Raw genomic sequence first — 18,626 nt, 5'->3', positions numbered from 1 at the left:
ACCCCATCCTGCCCCGCTGGTCTACAGATTCACGATTTGTCGCGCCAGTCTCGTCTATCACCGACCGGATCATCTATCGAGATCGTCAATCCAAATACCCGGGGCGGAATATTTGAGTCATGTCGGACGTTAAAGCGCATGAGGAGGTGCATGGCATCTCCACTGCTCTTGAGGATCCGGCTCGTGTTGTCGCCGGCTATGGTGAAACTACCAAACGTCAGGGTGCAAAAACCAAAGAAGTCCACAATGTCAGTTTGCATTTTCCTGCCTTTCCTCTGGACTATACTGATCCGGATAAATTAGGCGGATCTGTTTGCTGCTATTGAGGAGACAAATATCGAAAGATGGAGCAAAGAATCGCTTCATTTGTACTGTGAGTTTTACCGGACCAGTCTACGAGGATGAATTTACTCACATTTTGGCTTCCAGTCTGTATCTTCGTCGCTTTCTGCTGTGCTTGTGCAAACGGATACGATGGTAAGTAGGATTGGATTCTCTGTAATAGCAATATCTAACAATTGTTCAGGATCTCTAATGGGTTCTATTCTCGCCATGGATCACTACCAAGATGTCTTCAACACTGGTATGGATGGACCTAAGGTCTCCGTTGTCACTTCGCTCTATACTGTGTATGTTTCACCGAAGAATCCCACAACATCATACGACTGACATAATATTTTCTCAGTGGTTCTATCGTCGCTACCCCGTTCAGTGCTGTTATTTCCGACAAGCTTGGACGTCGCAAGTGCATGTTCGTCGGCGCATGGGTTATCATCATCGGTTCCGTTATAATTGCTAGTGGCATGACATTGGCACAGTTCGTTGTCGGTCGCTTTGTTCTCGGTGTGGGAATCCAGATCATGGTGGTCTCGGCCCCAGCTTACGCCGTCGAAATCGCGCCACCTCACTGGCGTGGTCGTGCTGTTGGTGAGTCTATGAATCCCGTTGAGAAGATTTGGTCCACGGCATCGATTATTCTTTCTGACACATGTGATAGGTTTCTACAACTGTGGTTGGTTTGGTGGTTCCATTCCTGCGGCCGCTATCACGTACGGTTGCAACTTTATCGGCAACAATTACCAGTGGAGAATTCCCTTCATCTGCCAGTGCTTCGCTTGCCTCATTGTTATTTGCTCCGTATGGTTTATCCCCGAGTCTCCTCGTTGGCTCATGACCCAAGGACGTCACGAAGAGGCTGTTGCTTTCCTGACCAAGTATCACGGCAATGGCGATCCTAATGCCCGACTTGTTCGTCTTGAGGTCGAAGAGATGAAAGAAGGTATCCGCATCGATGGAATTGATAAGAGGTGGTGGGATTGTAAGTTTAACTCGATCGAACCCCAATACTCCCAAGATGAGAATTAACATCGAATTTCATCAATAGACCGACCTTTCGTTACGACACACAGTGGTCGCTGGCGTTTCGCCCAAGTTATCATGATTTCCATCTTTGGACAGTGGTCTGGAAACGGTCTTGGTTACTTCAACGCAACGATCTTCAAGGTTATTGGATACGAAGAGAGCTCTACACAATTGTTGCTTAACCTGGTCAACTCCATTGTTTCAGCCATTGGCGCCCTGGCAGCCGTGGCTTTGACTGATAAGATGCGACGTCGCCCGGTGCTCATCTTCGGTACTTTCGGTAAGTGAATAATTGCATCTGCTAATCTTTCTTGGGTGCGATTAGCTAATGGAAATGATAGCATGCGCTGTGGCTCTGGCAATCAACGCCGGTATTCTCCAGGAGGTTGCCAACCACGGGACAATTGGAAAATCTAAGGGTCAAGCTGCTCTGGCTTTCTACTACCTGTTCAATGTCGTCTTCTCGTTCACCTACACTCCCCTCCAGGGTGTCATTCCCGCCGAAGCGCTGGAAACTACTACTCGTGCTAAAGGTCTGGCTCTTTCTGGCTTTATGGTGAGCAGCATTAGTTTCATCAGTCAGTTCGCGACGCCCATTGGTATGGCAAACATCTCTACCAACTACTTCTGGATTTTCGTCGGCTGGGACGTTCTCGAGTCTGTGTTCTGGTACTTCTTCTGGTATGTTCCCTAACTTCGATTCCATTCATTGTATGCATTGCATGTGCTAACATGTGGCTTCTTAGTGTCGAATCTCAAGGTCGAACCTTGGAAGAGTTGGAGTGGGTGTACCAACAGCCCAATCCGGTTAAGGCATCCCAGAATGTGGACAAGATTGTTGTGCAGAGTGATGGTACTGTTACCGAAAAGATTGAGGACGATGTCTGAAAGATGTTGGGATTTTGAAAGTAAAGTTCCTATGTCTAACCGACATATCGGTCCTATATTGTGAATGAGGGAGCGAGTCATGGCTCTACCATGGTTCATCTGGTTTTGATTGACTTGTACATCCACTCTCAGCCTTTTGAAGAGAGAGGATTAAATAAATTTGTTTAATATATGGAATTATTATATCCACGTTGGATTTACCATCAGACAGTAGGCCAACAGAACAAACGTCACGCGGCCTTTTGACAACAACAAAGGGCTACCTAGGAACTTCATGGCCAAGTACTGCAAAGCATCAAAACACCTCCTTATTACTACTCTGGTGGCTTAGCCGATTCTAAACGTAACTATGCACCGACTTGCTTGAGACTGTTGGTTCATGTAGTTCCCCGGTGTCATGATTGGACCAATCCAAAATATCATCCGTGCTATCATTACCGTCAGAGATCCGCATCATCACCTTCGCAGGAGTGGTGGGTGTCATCCTCCGAGAATTGGGCAATGAAGTGCCAGCATATGGTGAGCTCAACTCGTATGCACTTCGTCCAGTGCCAGTGGACCGTCCTTCGAAAGGTCGCAGCAAGGACCGGACGCAAGGGATTGATGCAGTGATGATGACTAGGTATGCTTCGATAAAGAGCCAGCGGTCGTAGCTCACTGTTGCAACGGTAGGATCGTCATCTGGGTGTGCGAATATTCGGGTTTGCACTACCTTTATAACAGAAGCTACCATTGCGCTGGCAGCAAAGGGTGTTTGTTAACTCGCAACACTCAATAATTATTATTTTCAAGGTGTGCTTACAAAATGCCCAACCCAAGTAGTGTTACCAAGCCCAGCTTGACACGAAGTTTCAAATTAAGATTCCAGAATATGCACGTTGAAAATATTGCGAGGTAGAAATCTGTTGCCGAATTGAACGCTGCTCGAGGGATGTCGTTAGCGTAGGTCAATTGACAATGTAGCGTAGAATACTGCTCTTACACCCCTGATAATACCCGTAGTATGCTTGAACGCGCACATCCCAGCAGTTGTCCTTACCGCTTGGCGCCCATATGGCGGAGGCATGTCCAGGACATTGAACGAAGAGTATCATGATCAACACCACGTTCGTCAAAACTTGCAGGACGACTAAAATCCAGAGAATGACTCGGTATAGCCTCCTGGTGCCGAGGAGTCCCACAATGAAGATGATAAAAGCGATGCGGCCCAAACTCCCCCCAGCAATTCCAAAGGTCTGGGCCAGGTAGTCATACATTATGACCTTGGATACATCCGGCTTATCAATGTCCCCAACATGTTGGCCGAATCCGTGCTTCACACCAACAGTAATAAAAGCCGATCCGACAACAGTACAACACTAAAGGAACAAACACAAGTCAATTTCCACACGAATTGAAGAGTAGAGGACACCACTGTCTATGGAACTAGGGAGTTAAAGGGCCGGCTAACCAATGCTGAGACCATCAAGATGTCATCGCAACCAAACTTGCGGATCTTGATTTTCGCAAGTATCCTCAAGGCGATGATGGAGATCGCAAGACCCGCGAGCGCCCACACTTCCCGTAGAAGGCGCGGACCGGAATTCTCCACGAGCACTCGAGGTGAGACAGACATAGCGTTGGATCAAAATATTGCGGATCTCCCAACAAATGGGCCGACAGCGATGCGAAAAACATACATATCCCTACGCTCATGCAGCCATCAATCGCTGAGATATATTGGGATCGCCGTATCAGTTATTTATCAAGTCAGAGATATGAAAGAAATCTCGTCGGAGAACTCCTTAGGGCTCGCTGTGGACTGCTTAACGCAATGGACTTGATTATGTCAACATAAAAGTATAAATAATATGTGGCCATCGGAGGTCTCCGTTCGAGCGACTGATGACGATAAGCGACCGGCATCAGGCAATCAAGAACTGTAAAGCTACAAAGCTTAAACACTAGAACTAGAAGGCTGCGGCGCTCATTTGATAATGGAGAGTATAGTTATTGGCCCCTGCGGAGGGTCCGATCGGTCGGATGAGTTCGGCGGCTGAGGCGCTCGTGCCTGGCAGATGTCGGGGAATAGAAAGACTTCTGTTGAAGCATTATGACTCTCCAATAAACTGAGAGCTAGTTATCTCTAATGAGACGTGTCTTCCATAATAATGACTGCCGAGTGTACCGCCAAAAAAATTGTGGAATCCATGTCAAAAGGAGGGGTGGGCAAGGGGGATAGAGAATGTCGAGCCATAGTATAGAAGTGCGAAATGCAAACAGCAGAGCCTAAAGTCACATAAACATCCGTATGGAGTAGTTTGACCCGAAAAGAAGAAACGAACAGAATTCGATCCATGGTCTTGCCACTGCAAGGCCTGGCCGCTAGCCCGCCCCGCCCCAACAAAGATCACCGACAGCCGAGGATATGACTTCATAACAATAGCGCACCCCGTCAACCATAATTATCCTTGCCTCATACAAGTCTATTATTCCTCCCCGCTTCAAACTCGTCCACAGTAAGATGAAAACTTCTCACGTACGCGTCTCATCCAGTGTGTCACTGACTAGAAATGGCTGAGATAGACGTTTGATTCAAGAGCACTTTTGTGGACGTGGACGCTCTGTATGTTGTGAGAAAAGCAGTGAGCCCAAATATGCTCGGGGAATTCAAACCATTGAATCAATTGTTCTATACTGCTCTATAAATCGAACTAAAATTGAAGCCGGTAACTATGTATCTCAGTAAACGTATCGGAAATGAGGATTCTCGCGGTCGGTGACATCTTCGAAGGCATGAGTGAAGTTAACATCAGGAACCACTTCTCCCGAAGCAATCTTCGCATCTCGCTTGCGATTCTGCATGCTATACCAAAGTCTCAGACAAAGCAAAATAATCACAACAAGACCAAAGCATCCTATCAAAATTGAAAACGCAAGGTAGTACCGCGGCGCATCTTTGTCGCGAAACACCTGAGGACCGACGGCATTACCGGCAGCCCAGAACACGAAGTTGCAGGCAATGATGATTGACTTTTTGGTTTGACCGGCGACATTGCGGGACAAAAGAGCAAGAGAGAGGGACGAGACTGCGAAGAAAGAATAGAAGATCCAGTATGCGATCAGCATCCCGACTCGCTTACTGGGGGAGAAAGGAATGCCGATCAGAATTGAGCAGCCGAGAATGGAGGGGATCACGGAGCCAATCATAATCCATATGGTTTGATGGAATTTGCGATCGAGATATGCGGATAGCAGCATGGTTATTGTGGTCACTGCACCGATCACCATGGACAGAAGTTGGGCTTCCCATGTGCTGAAGTCGAATGACTTGAGGATGATGTTTGCATAGGCGCCGATGCCTCCCGATGGGATAGTTGTGAGAAGCTGGATGAGTGCAAATGCATAAACTAAAACTATTGTTAGCGTCCGGCTCAACTTGCGAAAGTTGGGTGATCCGTACGTTGCGGGTCAGTTAGTGCATCCCAAACCTGCTCTTTCCTGAAGCTCCGATTCTGCAGACCGGTTTGATTTTGACGCACGCGCTCAACCATCAGCTGCTTATCTTCTTCGGTCCAACATTTCGCTCTCATGGGCGAGTCCGGCATCCAGAAATACACGAAAATTGCCCAGATGACAGTCAAGAGACCATAAGTCATGAACATGGCTTCCCAGGACTTGAGCGGCGAATTTGATGGCACAAAAGAAAACCCAAATGCCAATAACCCGCCAACAACGTTTTGGAGACCGTTCATCATGTACCTAGGTATGGTTAGCGGTGATTGTTCTGAGCAATGTTTGGGCAGGCTTACCAGTAGTTGATCACACTTCCCTGCTCCTCACGTTGGTACCATGTTGAGGACAGAATCACGAAAGTAGGTTGACACGCAGCCTCAAACGCGCCCATTAATGCTCGAAGAATGACAAGTCCTACGAAGTTCTTCATAGCTGCGATGAGTGTAATGCAGATTCCCCATAGCAAAATGTTGGCTGAAAGCCACTTTCCAATCGGTACGCGTTGTATAATCCAATTTTCCTGTGTGCTGGTGAGCTGAAAAGACCATGGACTATGAGTGTGGTTCGAATTACCGGATACTCAACAGCTAGAATCGTGAGGTAGACGACAGTCGTCAGCCATTGGTACTGGACTCAGTTAGCCAATGTATGATTTGCGCTGGCTGCTCTCGTAACTGACTTGATTGTCCGCCAAGTGAGCATCTTCCATGATACCCATAATCGATGCAAAAGACATCGCCCCTTTGTCTAAAGTCTGAATCAGGTATGTAAACATCATCACGACTAAAATACGCTTATCGATCATGCGTCTCAGTCGCTGGTTTGTCGCCTCGTCAATGTGAATCGCTATATCGGTAGCATATTTAGCGACTTCACTGTCCACCAACTTGTAGTCGGTGTGGTTTTTCTGAGGGCCTTCATCGTGAAAACTGCGGGCCTCTTCGACCTCTTGGTTGTCGTTCTTATGCATTTTTGTCATTCTATCTTCGACGTATAGTTTTCCCGTGCAATAGAAACCGACTGAATAGGCGGCCGGCTTTTTTTATATTGTGACACCATCGATTCAAGTTGTATGCATCCGAAATTGCGGGGGCGGAGGCCGGGTATTGCGCGGTTCGGTACAACATCGTCCCCCATGGGGAGAGTAGCGGAGACCTTCCCCCACGCTCGGGCACTTGCCGATGTCCCGTGGAGCCCTTCTCGCCTCGCACTAGGAACAAGTCCAACGAGATTCGGTAGGGGCATGCCGATCTTACAACTGGCGACCAGTTAACGGCTTCATCGGCAACGGATGCGGCCGCATTAACCCTAGTCGCGCTCCACAGTCATGAGTGGCTGCTCGGTACAACAACAACCCGAACTTTTGATCCCGCAGTAAGTGGAGAAAAAAAATCTGGCTTGGGATAATGGCATGACGAAAGCCGGAAATGGAGTAGCCGAGTCCAATCTCGTCCGATCCAGGCTGGGGTAGTTGTGTTTCGCTCGCAACCACATGCTCTTGCAACGTAGGGTACACTATTGACACCATGTTTGACAAGAGCTTTGTCACGTTCTCCGGATCTCCGGGGCTTTGTAATCTTGTCGGAGCTACTGTGTTGGTAGAGTCTACTGACTTCGTAGGCATTCACCATGCGGGCCGGGCAGTTGCTGAAGACTTTGGTCGCGTGACGAAGGGAAATGCGAACCCATTTCAAGTCTTGGAGCCAACATCAACATTCCAAACAAGCTCAGGCGTTGCTATCATCGTCGGATGTGTTGACTCTTGTCGGATCATATCACGGTTGGAGAATGCGGGCAAAATTGACACCTCCTGCATTAGAGGAAAATGGGAATCGTTTCTGACCGCCATCGTTGAGAATCCTTTTGAGGGATGTGAAAGGGCACTTATCATTGCGGGCAGCGACAAAAGAGGGGCAATCTTCGGTGCCTATACTCTCTCCAGCCAAATTGGGGTTTCCCCGTGCGCAAACCCAATTCTCCTCTCTGATTTCCCGACTGACTCTCTTCTTGTTAGATGGTTTTGGTGGGCCGACGTCCCTGCAAAATATCACCCGGAGGTATTCGCCTTGCCTATTCAGACCGTTCATGGCGAACCCAGTATCCAGTACCGTGGTATCTTCATCAACGATGAAGCACCGGCACTCACAGGCTGGGTGTTGGAGAAGTTCGGCGCATACAACACGGGATTTTACAAGAGAGTCTACGAGCTCCTTCTGAGATTGAAAGCAAACTTCATGTGGCCAGCTATGTGGCCCGGATATCCCAATCCTGGTGCGGTCTTCTTTCTCGATGATCCCGAAAACCAACGTGTCGCCGACGAGTTTGGAATTTGCGTGTCAACGTCTCACCACGAGCCAATGCAGCGTGCGACGACAGAATGGTTTGAAGAGGGCCATGCGGACGGAACATGGGACTGGACAACACACCGCCAGGAGATCATCGACTTTTTTCGCAAGGGTGTGCAGCGAGCCAAGGGAATGGAGTCATATTTCACGCTTGGTATTCGAGGCGAATACGACAAACAAATGGCGACCGACGACCCCGGCAAGGTTGTGCGTGACGTGATTGCACAGCAGCGAGCTCTATTGGGAGAAGTGCATGGGCGCGAGGATGCTGTACCGCAAGTGATGGCGTTGTACAAGGAGGTCCAGGATCTCTATCAAGCTGGCGAGTTCACTGTTCCAGATGACGTGACGCTTCTTTTTGCCGACGATAATTTTGGATCACTGCGTCGACTGCCATCAGGTGCTGAGACACGCAGAAAGGGTGGAGCTGGAGTAAGTCGGCAGATACCTTATCGAGCGATTTTTGCTGATCTTGAACCAGATCTACTATCATTTCGAATATGTCGGGGCGCCTCGCAGCTACAAGTGGATCAACTCCAACTCTCTGGTAAGTTGACCACGACTGAAGGTTTTCATGAAGCTGAGGCATGTTGACGTGTTCAGGGCAAAATATACCATCAACTGTACGAGGCGCACAGTCGCCAAGCTCGCAAGATTTGGGTGTTCAACGTTGGAGACATTAAGCCGCTCGAGATTCCGCTGACCTTCGCAATGGAGATGGCATGGAATATCGACTCCATGAAGGCGACCAGTATTCCTCAAATTCTGGGTGATCTTGCTTCGCATTACTTCGATGAGCAGCTAAGCTCCGAGACCGCAAACGTTTGGCATGAGTACGATCGCCTTGTTCGCATGCGCAAACACGAACACATAGACCCAGCCAGCTTTTCACTGCTTTACTATAATGAAGCGGATGACATTGTCGCCCGCTGGCAAAATTTGGAATGTTCCGTTATCGCGCTATATCATCGCGTCTCCGTTGAACAAAAACCATCTTTCTGGCAGCTGGTCGTGCACCCAGTCAGAGCCAGCAATCTATTTGTCCGTCTTCGCGTGACGCAAGCTCGAAACCAGCTCTACGCCCGTCAAAGGCGCAATGCCGCTAACAAATTCCTGCGAGAAACACTAGATTTGTTCGATGAGGATTTTAAACTTTCGCAGGAATTCCATTCACTGCTCGATGGAAAATGGAACCACATGCTGTGCCAGCCGCATATGGGATACGGCGATACTTGGCATGCCCCCTCCCGGGATGCGATATTTGGCTTGGCCTATGTCCAAAGGAATCAAAACAGCAACTTAATTGTTGGTCAGATGGGTGTTGCCGTGGAAGGCCATGAGGGGGTCCGAGCCGGCCGCATCAACGAGGAAAGCGAGCGGACACACCCTAGTCGCCGGGACTTGGTCCCTGGCTTGTCATTGGGCCCAATGAGTCGGTATGGACCAAGTAAGCGATGGTTTGATGTCTTTACGCGTGGAGCTCAGATAATCCACTGGACCTCCTCAGCGCCATACTCTTGGATTCATCTCTCGTCGATAGAGGGCACATTAAGTCCAGATGGTGATGATGTACGCATTTGGATAACAGTGGATTGGGACCAAGTGCCGTTTGACTTTGATAAGGAAGTTTTGATTAGCGTTTCCTCCAAGGAAGGTGACTTCGAAAATGTACATCTACCGATAAAAGGGCACATCATTCCATCCTCATTCACTGGTTTCGTTGAAGCAGATGGGTGTGTATCTATCCCTGCATCTGGGATAGATTTGAAGTCGCCATATAAGCACCACCCCGAATTGGGTCGAGGTAGCGAGGGCGCTGTCATGCGCGAAATGTCTTCTGTTTATGAAAGGGGCCTTGAGCCTTTCCTTGAGTACCCAATCTACATATTCTCGCACTCTGTTCCATGCTCCGTTATATTATATTTCAACATGACGCTCGATATTGATCCCGCGGAAAAGATGACTTATGATATTGGAATTGGCACTCTGTGTCCGGAGAGATATTCCGTACTTACGGATGCGGGAGAAAAGACAAGACTTCCAGCGCATGGGTGGTTGGAGGCTGTTATGGACTGCGTATGGAAAAGAAAACATTCTATTATGGGTTTAGAAATGGGTTCTCACATCATCAGAGTGCGCTTGAACCACTCGAATCTATTACTGGAGAAGATTGTAGTAGACCTTGGCGGTGTGAAAGGAAGTTATCTTGGCCCTCCGCCCAGCTTCTATGCACAGAATTGAATTTGATTGCGGGTGTATCCAGTTTTCGGCAAGTTGTTCCGAGCAGTGGCTGTTCTGTCAGAGATGATCATGTCCATTTGGTGACATGCAGAGGCCAAGCAATAGACAAGCCCACGAAGATAGACATAGGGCAGATTCGGCTGTGACTATTTCTGATGAGTGAGCTAGCGGCTCCTTCTTTCTCCTCTATTGATCCAGGCACAAGTTTCAAAGTCATTGCCGTTCGTACCATGCAATCAACTCAACAAGGACTGTTTATCGTCGTTCATCGGCACTGATACGGTTCATCATTCTCTCTGTCCTCTCAAGTGCTTCAACATCCTTCGCAGTAGCCCAGGGCTGATGCACCAAATATCGAATGGCAGACTGGAGTCGGACGACCGCGTCAGCTGACGTGGGAACGAACTGATCAATAGGCGTTGGCACAAATGCATCGTCCAATCCGTTCACCATCAGCTCCATAGCGTCATCATTTCCATCCAACCCCTCGACTCCTGCCCCGCAATACAGGTCCTCATCGACGGGATTGATAAATCCCTCCAAATGAATGACATGTCGATTTTCTGGATTGTCCCGAGTGACAGTTTGGTAGAGACTGGTCAGGTTGGGTGCTTTTGAAGGCACTGAAAATGCTATTTGTCGGTCTATGAGTGCACTCTTCCGAAAGGCTTTGTAGACAGTCCCATGCGTTATGTCGTGGCGCCAAATGCGAGTGATCCAAGACACAGCGTGGAAAAGACTCATCATGTGCACTGAGTCGGTAGATGACTCCTTGCATCTAACCATGAAAGACAGCCACTCTTGTCGATAGTGTTGCTTCAGGTTTTGGGTAATTCCCAAAGTAAGCGGCTGCTCATCATCAGATGAGGTCTTTGAGATGGGTAAATGATGGATATGGACATTCGATGGCGGCGGTGTCAATCGCACTGCCGCGTGATGATCAGGGAGGTTATCCAGTAGTAACAACACTCTTCGATCGCCAACATGTTTGTAGAACGATAGCAACCACTGTTGCATTATAGATTGCGTCAGCCAGGCTTGAACGTTGTATAGCCATTTGAATGCCATTGCGTCGCGGTTTACGTTGCGCAGCGCCTGGGGCATTTGTGAGTGGCCAATGATCCAAAGTGGCAGCCGGTCTGATCCAGTGGCGTTGGTACAAAGAATAAGACAGATGCGAGAGTTTTCTTTGTCCATCGAGTCTACACTCTGAGTAGGTGATGGCAAAAACGGAGGCTTTCGCCAACAGAGCCCTGCCTCATCCACGTTATAGATATCATCTTCGTCAAATTCGCCGCACATCGTCCGTAGGACTTTTGTGTGCCTGCGTGCCTGGTCGATGCTCTGGGGAGTCTCAACGCGACGAGACGAGTTAGGTAGTACAACACGTGCGCCTGTAGCTTCAGCATCGCGATCACGCAATCGTCTCTTCAATCTGTCCAGCCATCCTTGGCTGAATAGCGGAGATGGCATCGTTTGGTATTCGGGAATCTCATTCCAGAGTTCGCGCGCTTTTGTAACAATGGCCTCGCCGGTTGGTGGTTGTATGCCATTTGGATTTGAATCGAACCACTCGATGAGCTTTGTTTCGAGTCGTGGCCACCGTGGTGCTTTCTGACGGCGTCTGGCAGCTGATGCCGGAGCAGAATCCAAATAGGCGAACTTTTCAGACAGAATATCTGACACGCTTGATTGGGATAACCTCCGGCCATATGCCCTCTGGAACCACTCGATGCACTGGGAGCCCCTGGGAGCGGGGATTTGATTCATTGCCCATGCTCGCAGGGCTTGTTTTTGGGTTTGTGTTATTGCTGCGCGCTGCTGTCTTGGGGGAGTTATATCAGATGGGGCCTTGGTCGCTTGATCAGACATGGTCGCTTCTTTGTGAATATCGCAATAACCGGGGGTTGTAATTCGTTAAGGTGAAGTTTTGTTTTCGTTGGGCGGACGTTGACGGGAAGCGTATCATGTCACGCAATACCTAAGTAAGTTACGCGGAATACCACCATTCCGGCTTTTAAATACACGACTGATGGATACTTGGTTATATTACACATCGCAGGTTTCGACATTCAGTTCCAACTACATACATCTCAAAGTATCAACAACGACAGTGCTATAGGAAAACATCGCACCAGTTTGCAGTGCTATCAGTCTGCAAATTTTATATGCTTGCGCGATCTGCACCATGGCTTCGAATATGCCTCCTTAAGTCCCGCAGAATCTATTGATCGTGATTAAGGCGGAATTTGAGTATTCGGGCTTTATCGTTCACATCTCCGCCAGCCTGGATCCAGCTTGTTACATCGACTAGTTCATGCACCAGTAGCCACAAATTGCTTTTGCATCCAAAAACAGGGTCAGCGGGATTGTCTTGCTGCGTATTGTCGGGTTGACTACACCTGCTCAACTCCAAGGGTTGTCGACCGAGTAAGAGTGCAAGCATCACGTTGGAATACTCGAATTCTTTTAGGAAGAAGGTCGAAGGAAATGTTCCGATTATACCTTGGTCGCATTGGAGGAGGATGTTTGCACCTTGCAAATGACACCAGGCCCTGATCGCAGAGTTCCCAAGCACAATCTATTGCAATTGTAGCACTGAGCTAAGGGCTACATCTTGGCTCCCAAAAATAAGATACCTCGTAGTAAATCAGCAGTAGACTAGACTGCTAGGCTTTTTTTGTCACGAAACGCGGCCTATGTGTGGCTGACTTCAGCAGCCAGAAAATTCAGTGAGTGTGTATGTAGCCTCACTGGGACAGTAGATGATTTTACGCCAAGCAGACTACGTTGACATCTATTAGCAGACGGACAAGGTTCTCGCAACTGGAAAAGTGAAGGCAATCGGTGTCTCCAACTCCAACATTCGCCATTCGAAGAGCCACCTCAATTAGGTCGGCATCGTGCTTGCTACCAACCAGATCGAAGCCCCCCTCCATATCTACAGCAGCCAGAGCTGGTCAAGTTCTGCAACGACAAGAATATTATCGTGGAAGCATACTCTCCCTAGGCAACAACCAGACTGGCGAGCCTCGTACTGTAGATGATCCTGTTGTCGCAGAGGTTGCGAAGGACATCAGCTTGGATCCCGTCCCTCCTCTTGCTAGCTGGGATTTCTAGCGCGGCACTGTTGTTCTGTTGAAGAATGTCACGCCATTTCGCATTGCTGCTAATCTCCAGGTGAAGACACTGCCCGATGACGCGTATGGCAAGTTGATTGGACTTGAACGCCACAAGCGCTTCAACTTTCCTGCAAATTGGGGCTATGACATATTTGAGGAGATTAGGAGACGAGACAGTGCGCAAGGCTGTAATCACAGCGGGACTGGCTATTAAAATCAAGCTCACCGTTTCAGGCGCACTGTACATATGTTGAAAACATTTCTATACAAAAAAGAATTGCTACGAATGAACGATGACAAGAAAATTGTATCATTACATTCCAAATAATTATTACAAATCAGCGCCTCGTACTAAAAGAGACTCAATAAAAAGAAATTTTATGATCTTCCGCGGGAAATGATGACCCATCATGAACGACATTTCCACATTAAATACTTACGTGCAACGACAGATATCCTGAGTAGTCAATCCCATTGTAAAATGGAGGTTTGGCCAAAATCAATGGTATGCTATGTTTTGAGATGGCATTTACCAGATCACAAGTAGTAAATATCATCAGATGCGTCCTTTCCCAATGCTGCCTCCGCCATCACAGCGATTCTTGTCCAGGAAGCCGAGGTTATGGATCCCCTGGCATTCAAGGAAAGAGAATGCATCATGTCGATCAGCGTACGAGGGAAGAAGAGGGTTCTATTTGGTATCATAAAATGAATAGAGCATCCTCGACGATCAATTAATATATTGATCAAGTAGAAGGATAGGAGAATTCACGTCTCACACCAATTGATGCTCCCGCGCCACCTATTGACTCGGTTGACTTGCGCTCACACCCTCTTGCTCAATCTTTCTGCCACTAGAATAGAGGCTTGCACTTCCAACTTTCCGCCTTGTTGGCATCACCGGTGCCATCATATTGAGCTTCATTGGGGTAAATACAAATTGGGCGTTGTCTGTACACCTTATCCTGGAGGTTGTCATTGTGCCATTTAGTGGCGATGATCTCGTTTGGTGCAGTACCATTCTCAACCCACGCCATTAGAGAAAGCAGCGCGTCGTGACGGGAGTCGCAGAAGCCGGGAACACTGTAAACACTAGTAGAAATACTGCTGGCCTGGTTGCCACCAGCAAAGTACCATGGTGCCTCCATATTATCGGGAGTGCCTTTGCAGTGCCTAGATCATGAGGTTAGTTTGGAGATGTAAGATAGTATGGACAGTAAATTCTGAAGATTGAGGGACTTACTGCATGCCGGGGACTAAGAAAAGCCGATAGAAGTCGCCGACATCAATACCTCTCGGCACTAGTGTTCGTAGGACCTGATCATGGAAATAAATACTACTTCCTGGTGCAATAAGGCCGTCGGATAGTCCGTGGTAATGCAGGAGCTTACCGCCCTTCCTTTGGAAAGGAGAGAGGTCAAAGTTGTCGGCCGTTGCGTTTCCAGGGTTCGTCCGCTCGGAGATCAGAACGGTCTTATAGTCAAATGTTTCCGACGCAGACTTACCCAGGCCCAGGAAGTATTGAATGTAGTCTGTTCCAAGGGAAACAGGGGTGCCGTTATTGACGAGGACGCTCCACTGTGATTCGCTACCATGTAGCAGATGCGGGAAGATAAATGTTTGATTTGTCTCGACCCAGTCATTGTAGATGTGGTGAAGTGTGTCAAACTGGTCACCAGATAAACAGCTACCTGCTGCTGGGTTTGTAGTATTGCAAAGCAGTGTTTCAAGCCTCAAATTGCAACGCCAAGGGTCCTGAATGATGCGATCAACCACTCCGTCTTGCGGGTCACACTGCCTGAGTACCTCATCGCCGATGACTGAGAACATTGACTCGGGAATATGGTTGGCTGAATTGACAGGAGCGTTGTAAGTCCCCACTTTGCCGTTCCAAAGTTGCAATCGATTAGTCCACCACGCTGGGGCACCGGCGAGGACACCGTCAAAATCATCAGGAAACTCCTGGACCTCCTTGAGTCCCTGCCGCCCTCCAGTGGAGCAACCACTGTAGTAATTAAACCGAGGCGTGGTTCCGTAATAGGCTTTTGTCAATTGCTTGGCAATGACAATTGATCCATGCATCGCACGCCAGCCCCAGTCAGTAACCGACTCTGGATTGGTGGCCCATGAGCCATCATCATTGGTACTGTTGTGGCCAGTGTCGGTCGACATAGTAGCAAAACCGTAGCCCACGCCGGCTGCCTATATTGCAGTGAATGGTCAGTCAATGACCGTGTTGCCAGGAAACAAGATCAGGCGTACCATATCGATCCAGTTGATACCACCCGTAAAGCCTCCATTGCCTACGGCGCTAAAACTTGTGAGTGATGACAAAGGTTATCGTCGGTGGCGATTCGCGACTCACAGGAAACGATGGTTCCAAGAAGAAGGCAAGAAGAGGCCGAAGCTGAAGGCGGATGTGGGACTGGAGGTGACATTGACCTGGACTGCGCAAAGCTGTCTTAGTTGCGTCGGGGATTCTGGGTACCCAATATCACCAGAGGGGACGTGAAATGTGCCATTCGACTTGATTGGGTAAGCGAACGCGATGCTTGCGTTGGATGGTAGGTGCTTGGAGAATGCCGCGGGATGGCACTCAAAGGCTGTAACAGAGCCCAGGAGCAAACAAAGTCCGGAGGCGAGAGATATTTTCATGGTAGAGAAGAATAAAGGTGGATGTGAACTGACCAAACATTGAACTTCAGCGGCAAGTGGGTTTATTTAAGAGAAGCTCTGTGTTCCTTGCGGACATGATTTACACGGCATTGCATTGAACTTCTGGCTGTGGGGCCTTTTCAAATTGTCTACGTACACTGTAGATCCCAATAACCGAAGAAAGAGAAAGGGCAGAAAAGACAGAAAAAGAGATATTGAGAGCCATTAAAGTCTTGAAATATGACGGGCCGCAAGGTACCCGCATTTCAAATACATGATCGCGGCATTGAGAATTAAGCGCTCGATAGAATTGTCATGCAGTGATTCTGCACAGGTTCTGGTGTACTGGGCCTTGCTTTTTCGGCTAGGGAAGAATGATCTTCGATGGAAACCCGGGTTGACATACCCGGGTCGCGGGAAATGCTTATCTGGCTCACGGAAGATGGACTAGTTAATGAAAGCTGAATGAATGACCGCATTGTGGGTCTCGGCATTTCCGAGTTGCTTTCCTTCCATGAAATTTCCCCGTGGAGTCGGACCGTAAAACCTATGAAGCGAAAATTATCCGGGGGTTAGTAGACCAGGGGTCTATTTGCCATGCAGCCCATGCTCTCACATTTTCACCTTCTCCAGTCTACATGACCGTTCCGATAATTTTGGCATAGCTGTTAATACTAAGCTAGCTGGAAGTTGGACCTGGGGAGAAGAAGCTGCTCTATTGCTGCTATGGCAAGGTGGTCGACATGTGATCCCCTAAGGTTTCCAGGTTCTGCTGTGTCAGCAGAACCTGAGAGCGGAAGTGGGCCTAAGGCATTCTGATGCCTTAGGCACTACTTGCTACAAGTAAAACTGGGTTTCTCACTAAGCGATGCCTTGGCATTATTATGTAATTTACTATTATATACTCGGTGCCTCGGGCATCCAATGAAAACCATCTGATCCTTAAAGTATCACATCTGGTAGCATGTCATGCAAAGCCTCACCTCCTATGGTGAGCTCAGAGGGGCAAGTAACATGCTGAAAGGGCCACTTGCGCCCCCTGAGACCTGGAAGAAATCATTTCTCCAGGGGCTGAAGCAGCGAGCGATCAGGATGGCCAGCGACATCGCCATCCTGCCCTCGCCTGCTAGAATCCGATCCGGGACCCAAAGGGTGACCCACTATGTGTGCGGCGAGCAGCCGTGGTACTGACGCTCGCTTGCTAACAAACGAGGGCACACATGAAGGGAATCCCTAGGTACCGAAGGATATCGATCACTAAGGGAAAAGTGGAGACCCTTAGTTAACAAGAAGAGGATAGAAAGCCTACTTGCATTTGCTAAGTAAAGCATACCCTCATCGGAACTCCCAAGGAAAACACCAGAAGACCCCTCGCCAAGATGCAAACGAAGGCCAAAACCAGCATGCGGTCCCATTCAGGCACTCGCTGAATCAAGTCGAGCAAATGGCTTTTGACAGGTTGCCGGTAGCTATGCAGAACATGCAGCTGTTCGCAATGATACCAACGGACGATATGCACCGGGCAACCCAGCACGAGGCGCTGATGACAATGGCCCTGGGAGCGCCACCACCTAATGGCGCCCAGCGAGTCCACACCGGCGTTGGCAGCAAAGCTGAAAGACGTGCCGAAGCCTGAAATGTATCGCGGCTCCCAACAAGGGAATGCAGCCCGTCACTGGCTGAGGGACTGCGAGCGATACTTCGAGACGAGAGCTGAACTTGCTGGCGAGGAGGAGGAAGAAGGATACAAGGTGATCATTGGCCGCACCCACCTAGCGGAGACCGCCCTGATCGCCTGGCGAGGCTTGGAAGTGGCCGTAGAGAGCGGCCACATGCAGCAAATCACTACATGGGATGGTTTCAGAGCCTGGATCCTCGAGAATTTCGAGGCCAAGACGGCGGAAGCAGATCGCTACCGCGCATACATCACCCGCTTGCAGAAGTCCGATAACTTCTCGGAATACTTCCGCAAGCTGCAGGAAGCCTCGCTGAACCTACAGCGACCTGCTGATTCCTACAGCTTTATCCTTCAATTGGTGTCGGGGTTGAACCATGAGCTTAGGGCTGAATGGTATAAACTCCAGGACCCGCCGACAGAGGTTACGGAAGTGCATAACCGTCTGCTCGAGCTGGAAAGAGGTTGCAAGGAAGCAGCCAATACGAGAGGCAACCGTTTCTTTAACAGGGGGCGTGGCCAGCAAGCAAGCCAGCCCCGAAACGACGATGCCATGGACCTATCCGCGATGGATAGTAGCACCCGATCCTTCACATGCTATAATTGTAACAAACCCGGCCACCTGAAGCGTGACTGCCGGTTGTTGAAGAAGGAGGGAAAAGCGGAGGGTCAGTAAGCCCTGGCAAGCTTGCTGACCCATTAGGAAAGCCACGTCGGCCTGACAAAGCCGAACGTGATGAGGAACCTCGATTCGCTGTGGTCGAGGCAGAGATCCAGCCGATGGCTGATGCCTGGCAAGTGGGAAGGCCACTGAAGCCAGATGACAGAAAGGAGATCCAGCCG

General features: G+C 49.0%; 9 protein-coding genes across 9 annotated transcripts; 4 read left to right on the top strand and 5 right to left on the bottom strand.

Moving 5' to 3' along the window:
• Positions 1 to 119: 119 nt before the first annotated feature.
• On the top strand, positions 120 to 2,250 carry N7529_007593 (uncharacterized protein; the record flags this gene model as incomplete). Its single annotated transcript, XM_057243120.1, has 9 exons — positions 120 to 248; positions 304 to 373; positions 430 to 477; positions 527 to 629; positions 686 to 927; positions 998 to 1,318; positions 1,385 to 1,642; positions 1,704 to 2,043; positions 2,109 to 2,250. The coding sequence occupies 9 exons, from the start codon at positions 120 to 122 to the stop codon at positions 2,248 to 2,250; spliced, it is 1,653 nt and encodes a 550-aa protein (XP_057094658.1).
• Positions 2,251 to 2,587: 337 nt separating this feature from the next.
• Positions 2,588 to 3,865, bottom strand: N7529_007592 (uncharacterized protein; the record flags this gene model as incomplete). Its single annotated transcript, XM_057243119.1, has 4 exons — positions 2,588 to 2,987; positions 3,053 to 3,170; positions 3,233 to 3,608; positions 3,701 to 3,865. The coding sequence occupies 4 exons, from the start codon at positions 3,863 to 3,865 to the stop codon at positions 2,588 to 2,590; spliced, it is 1,059 nt and encodes a 352-aa protein (XP_057094657.1).
• Positions 3,866 to 4,971: 1,106 nt separating this feature from the next.
• On the bottom strand, positions 4,972 to 6,715 carry N7529_007591 (uncharacterized protein; the record flags this gene model as incomplete). Its single annotated transcript, XM_057243118.1, has 5 exons — positions 4,972 to 5,639; positions 5,693 to 5,991; positions 6,042 to 6,265; positions 6,319 to 6,372; positions 6,425 to 6,715. 5 exons carry the CDS (start codon positions 6,713 to 6,715, stop codon positions 4,972 to 4,974), a joined length of 1,536 nt encoding a protein of 511 aa, XP_057094656.1.
• A 556-nt stretch (positions 6,716 to 7,271) lies between these two features.
• Positions 7,272 to 10,331, top strand: N7529_007590 (glycoside hydrolase family 115 protein; the record flags this gene model as incomplete). The annotated part of the gene is made up of 3 exons (XM_057243117.1): positions 7,272 to 8,522; positions 8,572 to 8,637; positions 8,694 to 10,331. The coding sequence occupies 3 exons, from the start codon at positions 7,272 to 7,274 to the stop codon at positions 10,329 to 10,331; spliced, it is 2,955 nt and encodes a 984-aa protein (XP_057094655.1).
• A 255-nt stretch (positions 10,332 to 10,586) lies between these two features.
• Positions 10,587 to 12,203, bottom strand: N7529_007589 (transcriptional regulator family: Centromere protein B DNA-binding region; the record flags this gene model as incomplete). Its single annotated transcript, XM_057243116.1, has 1 exon — positions 10,587 to 12,203. One exon carries the CDS (start codon positions 12,201 to 12,203, stop codon positions 10,587 to 10,589), a length of 1,617 nt encoding a protein of 538 aa, XP_057094654.1.
• Positions 12,204 to 13,102: 899 nt separating this feature from the next.
• N7529_007588 (uncharacterized protein) lies at positions 13,103 to 13,700 on the bottom strand (the record flags this gene model as incomplete). The annotated part of the gene is made up of 2 exons (XM_057243115.1): positions 13,103 to 13,287; positions 13,370 to 13,700. The coding sequence occupies 2 exons, from the start codon at positions 13,698 to 13,700 to the stop codon at positions 13,103 to 13,105; spliced, it is 516 nt and encodes a 171-aa protein (XP_057094653.1).
• A 607-nt stretch (positions 13,701 to 14,307) lies between these two features.
• N7529_007587 (tannase and feruloyl esterase) lies at positions 14,308 to 16,108 on the bottom strand (the record flags this gene model as incomplete). Its single annotated transcript, XM_057243114.1, has 4 exons — positions 14,308 to 14,626; positions 14,697 to 15,655; positions 15,716 to 15,764; positions 15,819 to 16,108. 4 exons carry the CDS (start codon positions 16,106 to 16,108, stop codon positions 14,308 to 14,310), a joined length of 1,617 nt encoding a protein of 538 aa, XP_057094652.1.
• Positions 16,109 to 17,122: 1,014 nt separating this feature from the next.
• N7529_007586 (uncharacterized protein) lies at positions 17,123 to 17,744 on the top strand (the record flags this gene model as incomplete). Its single annotated transcript, XM_057243113.1, has 2 exons — positions 17,123 to 17,292; positions 17,432 to 17,744. The coding sequence occupies 2 exons, from the start codon at positions 17,123 to 17,125 to the stop codon at positions 17,742 to 17,744; spliced, it is 483 nt and encodes a 160-aa protein (XP_057094651.1).
• Positions 17,683 to 18,459, top strand: N7529_007585 (C2HC-type zinc finger protein; the record flags this gene model as incomplete). The annotated part of the gene is made up of 1 exon (XM_057243112.1): positions 17,683 to 18,459. The coding sequence occupies one exon, from the start codon at positions 17,683 to 17,685 to the stop codon at positions 18,457 to 18,459; it is 777 nt and encodes a 258-aa protein (XP_057094650.1).
• Positions 18,460 to 18,626: the final 167 nt, after the last annotated feature.

The sequence above is a fragment of the Penicillium soppii genome, assembly GCF_028829465.1.
Source record: "Penicillium soppii strain IBT 18220 chromosome Unknown utg000006l, whole genome shotgun sequence".
Taxonomy (NCBI): Eukaryota; Fungi; Ascomycota; class Eurotiomycetes; order Eurotiales; family Aspergillaceae; genus Penicillium; species Penicillium soppii.
The sequence above is the reverse complement of the archived record's forward strand: the minus strand, read 5'-3'. Positions and strand labels throughout refer to the sequence as shown.